Source organism: Macaca nemestrina, chromosome 12 (genome assembly GCF_043159975.1).
Source record: "Macaca nemestrina isolate mMacNem1 chromosome 12, mMacNem.hap1, whole genome shotgun sequence".
Lineage (NCBI taxonomy): Eukaryota > Metazoa > Chordata > Mammalia > Primates > Cercopithecidae > Macaca > Macaca nemestrina.
In genome coordinates, this window is record NC_092136.1 from 107638910 (window position 1) to 107644909 (window position 6000).

The 6000-nt window shown below is 42.3% G+C and overlaps 1 protein-coding gene across 4 annotated transcripts in view; it reads left to right on the forward strand.

Annotated features, from left to right (window-relative positions):
- The window catches only part of LOC105493664 (ELMO domain containing 1), a 75005-nt gene extending 69922 nt beyond the window's left edge, over window positions 1–5083 (forward strand). For all 4 annotated transcript variants that reach the window (XM_011761504.3, XM_011761503.3, XM_011761505.3 and 1 more), the window contains one exon: window positions 4095–5083. In XM_011761504.3, coding sequence (XP_011759806.2) covers window positions 4095–4267 — 173 coding nt within the window. In that variant the 3' untranslated portion in view covers window positions 4268–5083. The remainder of the gene's footprint in view (window positions 1–4094) is intronic.
- The last annotated feature ends 917 nt before the right edge of the window (window positions 5084–6000 follow it).

A 6000-nucleotide genomic window follows, 5' to 3' on the forward strand; every position in this document is an offset into this window, starting at 1 on the left:
TGTTTATTTGAGCTCAGAGACCAGTCAGGAAAATTTATGTATGCATTTTATATAAAGAAAGAAGAAATTATAAATTATCATAGATTTATTTTAGAACCATAAAAATTATATTTAGAAGGAAGCCAAGGAAACTTTCTTTTTAGAAAGAGAATCTTCTTGACCACAGGTTCTCAACTTTTGTGACACGAGTTTCATCTTATTGAATTACAAGTCTGGTTAAATCTAGGAGGATCTGCATTTTTAACAAGTACCCCAGATCATTTGTGGAGTATTTTAGGAGTTTGCCCAGTCACTGAAATGGACAGGTGATTGAATTCTTTTGGTTGGTTGAAGAAGATATTGAGATCAGAGGAAACAAGTTTCTGTTGATGTGCGCTAAAACAACCAGATGACAAACAGGCTCCAATCATGGCATATGAGAAATGGTGAGGAGAAGCAGGGAAAGAGAAAAGCTCGACGCATAAAGCACACGTCAAACACTTGAGTTGGAGAAGGATTGAAGTTGTTTTGTGAAATACAGGGCAACAAATTTAGGCCCAGAATGAGGAAGAACCTTTATTTGTTTGTTTGTTTTTTAGAGACAGAGTCTCTCTCTCTCTCTTGCTTAGGCTGGAGTGCAGTGGCACCATCCTAGCTCACTGCAGCCTCAAACTCCTGGGCTCAAGTGATCCTTCCACCTCAGCCTCCTGAGTAGCTGAGGCTACAGGTGCAAGCCACCATAGCCAGCTTATTCTAAAAAACTTTTTGTGGCCAGGCGCAGTGGCTTACACCTGTAATCCCACCATTTTGGGAGGCCGAGGTGGGCGGATCACCTGAGGTTGGGAGTTCGAGACCAGCCTGACCAACATGGAGAAACCCAGTCTCTACTAAAAATACAAAATTAGCCAGGCGTGGTGGCGCATGCCTGTAATCCCATCTACTCGGGAGACTGAGGCAGGAGAATCGCTTGAACCCAGGAGGCAGAGGTTGTGGTGAGCCAAGATCGTGCCATTGCACTCTAGCCTGGGCAACAAGAGCGAAACTCTGTCTCAAAAAAAGAAAAAAAAAAAGAAAAACTTTTTGTAAGCCAGGTGTGGTGGCTCACACCTGTAACCCCAGCACTTTGGGTGGCCAAGGCAGGTGGATCACTTGGGGTTAGGAGTTCAAGACCAACCTGGCCAACATGGTGAAACCCCATCTCTACCAAAAATACAAAAATGAGCCAGGCATGGTGGCACATGCCTGTAGTCCCAGCTACTTAGGAGGCTAAGGCATGAGAATTGCTTGAACTTGGGAGGTAGAGGTTGCAGTAAGCTGAGATTCGCCATGTGCTCTAGCCTGGGCAACAGAGCAAAACCCTGTCTCAAAAAAAGCTATTTTTTGTAGAAATGGGGTCTTCCTGTGTTGCCCAGGCTGGCCTCAAACCCCTGGCCTCAAGTGATCCTCCTGACTTAGCTTTCTAAAGTGTTGGGATTACAGGTGTGAGCCACAGTGCCTGGCAAGAAAGAAGCTTTTAAGAATCAGGTTCCGGCCGGGCACGGTGGCTCAAGCCTGTAATCCCAGCACTTTGGGAGGCCGAGACGGGCGGATCACGAGGTCAGGAGATCGAGACCAGTAACACAGTGAAACCCCGTCTCTACTAAAAATACAAAAACTTAGCCGGGCGAGGTGGCAGGCGCCTGTAGTCCCAGCTACTCGGGAGGCTGAGGCAGGAGAATGGTGTGAACCCGGGAGGCGGAGCTTGCAGTGAGCTGAGATCCGGCCACTGCACTCCAGCCTGGGTGACAGAGCGAGACTCCGTCTCAAAAAAAAAAAAAAAAGAATCAGGTTCCTCATTCAAGGAACAAATAGTGTTGTCACCAGAGAAGTTCAAGCCTGAATGCTGCCTCTGGGAATCTAAGCATCAGATGATGAGAGACAGAGGAGGTGGCTTCTGGGGCGACTGATCCTTCTGATTTGGGCCTTTTCTGATGTGGTCAGGTTCCCACGACAGTGATAGTGGAACCCTGGCTTGTGTAGCCTCAAGGCCAGTAGAGTGATGGGTTGGTGTGTGCCCTCATCAGAAATGTTGAAAACAGTCAGTTCTAGAGTATGAAGGGCCCAAAGGCAGGTTAGTCCTAAAAGAAATGGTATAAGCCAGGCACAGTGGCATGTGCCTGTAGTCCCAGCTATTTGGGCGGCTGAGGCAGCAGGATCATATGAGGCCAGAGTTCAAGGACAGCCTGAGCAACATCGCATGATCTTGCCTCTAAAAAAAATAACAAACTTAAAAAAAAAAAAGAAATGGAACAGTCAACCCAACCCTCCTCCTAAGTTTACAGACAGACCACATACTTAAACAAGTATAAGCATACTTAACAATGTAATGAGACAAGTAACCAGTGGGAAGGGTCTGTGGAAGTGGACGAGCAGCCGGCCATGTGTGTTGGGGACAGTGAAGGTCACTCCTATTTTTGTATTAAAATAAAATATGAGTAAAGATTTTTAAAAATGTATGAAATTATGTTGAAGCATTTTTCCATACATAGCTAGTTACCAGAAAACCAAAAAGTATTGATTTTTTTTGTACTGTTAGTATTGAGTATGTTTATTCCAAATTCTCTTCTCATCCTCCCCTTCCCCATTTTCATTTATGCATGCAGGTGGAAAAGCAAGGATTCAAACCAGGTTTCTGGCTCCAGAATCTTGTCTTCTATGTTCTACCTCCTTCTAATGTTAAGACAAAGAAAATTTTGCGTAATATTTGTTTTTCTTTTGTCTTCTTTTTCTTTTTCTTTTTTTTGAGACAGGTATCACTCTGTTGCTGAGGCTGGAGTGCAGTGGCGCAATCACAGCTCACTGCAGCCTCGACCTCCTGAGCTCAGGTGATCCACCTCAGCCTCCCAAACAACTGGGACAACAGGCTTGCGCCACCATGCCTGTTTTTCTTTTTTTTAAACTAGGATTACTTCCTTAAGTACTTTTCTTTCTAAGATATAGAGACACCTGAGCTTGTAGTAGTTTACTACCTACAAGTATCTAGCATTATAAAAACAAAACAAAACAAAACACTATGCACATTTCTTTTTTTTTTTTTTTTTTTTGAGATAGGGTCTCACTCTGTCGCCCAGGCTGGAGTGCAGTGGCACGATCTCAGCTCACTGCAAGCACCGCCTTCCGGGTTCACGCCATTCTCTTGCCTCAGCCTCCTGAGTAGCTGGGACTACAGGCACCCGCTACTAGGCCCGGCTAATTTTTTTGTATTTTTAGTAGAGACGGGGTTTCATCGTGGCAGGTCTCGATCTCCTGACCTCATGATCCGCCTGCCTCGGCCTCCCAAAGTGCTGGGATTACAGGCGTGAGCCACCGCGCCCGGCCTATGCACATTTCAATACTAAATGTGGTAGATAAAAATAATTAAACAAATGTGGTAATGGGAGGGGGCATAATGGGGAACAAAGCACAATGAATAGGTTCTTATACCAAATACTTCACATTTATTCCCCAAATTGTTTCAACCCCGATCACTCGTGGGTAGCGTTTTTGAGACACCAAAGGATTTGAATATGAAATTATTGCTTCAGAGCAAGGAAGTCTTATTAACAATTTCATGTGGTTTTATGACCAGGCTGTGTTGTTCAGGGTTGATTTACAATTTTTATTGTCTCATAATAGAGTGTCAGAATGCATTTGTTTGATTTGTTGGGGTAATTTAAAACTTTAGTTATATCAAATATCAAGAGAATAAAGACTGAGTGGGGTGATTTGGAAAAATTGGACCGTTACGTTAATTTAATTAGGAGGAGAAGGATGAAGTAGTCACTGTCAGCCTTTCAGACAATGTTCCCGATGCGATTCATATTCAAGAGATGACAGAACTGATTTGTCTTTCTGCTTGGGAAGAATGAGAACCATTCCAGAGCCAATTGCAATAAGCTTGCAGATTGGTAGTCTTCAACTGCACTGATTTTAAAGAATAATCTTAAACAGTGGTATTTTCTAGATTTTGACATCTTCTTTGAGCTCCATGGTTGCTGTGGCTTGGTTCAGCATCTCCCTCAGCATTCAGAATGATTTTGAAAGTGATTAAGAATTTTTTTTCTCCTGCATTTTTATCATTGTATTGTCTCCAACAGGCTATTTGATGCACGAATTTCATAAGTTTTGGATTGAAGAGGACCCCATGGACATAATGGAATTTAATCGTGTGAGGGAGAAATTCCGCAAGAGGATCATAAAACAGCTGCAGAATCCAGACATGGCGCTGTGCCCACATTTTGCTGCCTCGGAAGGTTTAATCAACATGTAGTTGCCCACGCCAGTTTTAATGGATACCCTGGAACACTGCCTCATTGTCTTGTTAGATCTCTGCTTAGGTTGCAGCTCACGCATTGAATGCACACAGTGATTGTATGCATGCCTTTTGGTACAGTATTTTCATCTCTTGGTCATAATTCCGAGATCCCCAGAGACCACTGTTTCTGGAGTATCTGTCATCCAGTGACTGCTCATATTGTGGCATTATGCAGTGTTACATCTTGCCTTGACACCCAGGTATGGAGAGAGTTTTCTATTTTTTTAGACTTTTTTTCCTCTCCCTCATAGTTCAGCATTAAAGAATTGTATTTCTCTCGCTGTATTTTGTATGTAAGAGGTTTAGCCGAATCTTGTTCTGTGAAAGCCTTTTAATTTATTGATATGTTTCATGACTACTGCTGCTAGCTTTTCAAGCCAGGTTCATGCTTGGACCTCATTCTGATAAAGTATAAGACTTTAAAATAATACAAACAGGGCCGGGCGCAGTGGCTCCCACCTGTAATCCCAGCACTTTGGGAAGCTGAGGCGGGCGGATCACGAGGTCAAGAGATCAAGACATCCTGGCCAACACGGTGAAACCCCGTCTCTACTAAAAATAACAAAAATTAGCTGGGTGCGGTGGCGGGTGCCTGTAATCCCAGCTACTCGGGAGGCTGAGGCAGGAGAATCACTTGAACCCGGGAGGCAGAGATTGCAGGGAGCCGAGATCATACCACTGCACTCCAACCTGGTGACAGAGCAAGACTCCATCTCAAAAATAAATAAATAAATAAATAAATAAATAAATAAATAAATAAATAAAATAATACAGACAGACACATGATAAGCCAAACTGTTCCTGCAAACATAACTACGCTTCATGAAAATGTAATGAGGCTTACAAGAAGTAACTTTAGGTAGGAGCTGTTTTTGTTTGAAGCACTGCAGAATTATATTGTAACTTCCCCTCACCCCAGTTGCAATTGTGTCATAGTCATCTGTATATCAAACTATTTTATTCCCATAACTCCACTGGCTTGGATGCCTAAGTGTATGATGCTTGAAGCCTCAGAAAAGAAATAAGCATATTTCAAAAACTGCAAAAGGTTTTTCACTGCCTCCCTCTTGTGGAACTGGGTTACACCCTGGCACTGTTCTGATCCAAGCATATTTGCTTGGGGAACTAAGTGCTGACTAGTTTGTTTTCTATGTCAAGAGGCAATATTAAAAAACAATTTGCAAGAAAATGTGTTTCAAGAGAGCAACCTAAGCTAAGTCACTCTGCAATATTTCTTGAAAATAACGACCTTGTCTTGTATCAGTGGAAGATGTAAATTGCTTAGAAAGGGAAAAGTCAAATCGTTCCAGAACTGCTAAAAATCATTTTAAAAACCGTGATTTAGTTTGGAATTATGATTGTAGTCTGTTGAATAGTATTTACCATGGCATTTCATACCCATGGTATTTTATACCTTCTGACTATCAATTTTAGTATTATTAGATGTTTGTGTAACCACTTGCTTATTTAAATGAATTTTGAGTACTGCCTAATTGTCAGTTATATGAATAAATTACATGTCATTCTACTGTAACGTATAGTGGATTTCATATTAATAGTTTCGTGCTCGTACAGCTTCTGAATATGCAAATATGTGAGTGAATAGAATGTCAAAAACAGACAACCTGGAGCTGACTATAAATCACGCCATCATTCAGAGTCAGCAGGTTCATAACTTCCTAGGAAAC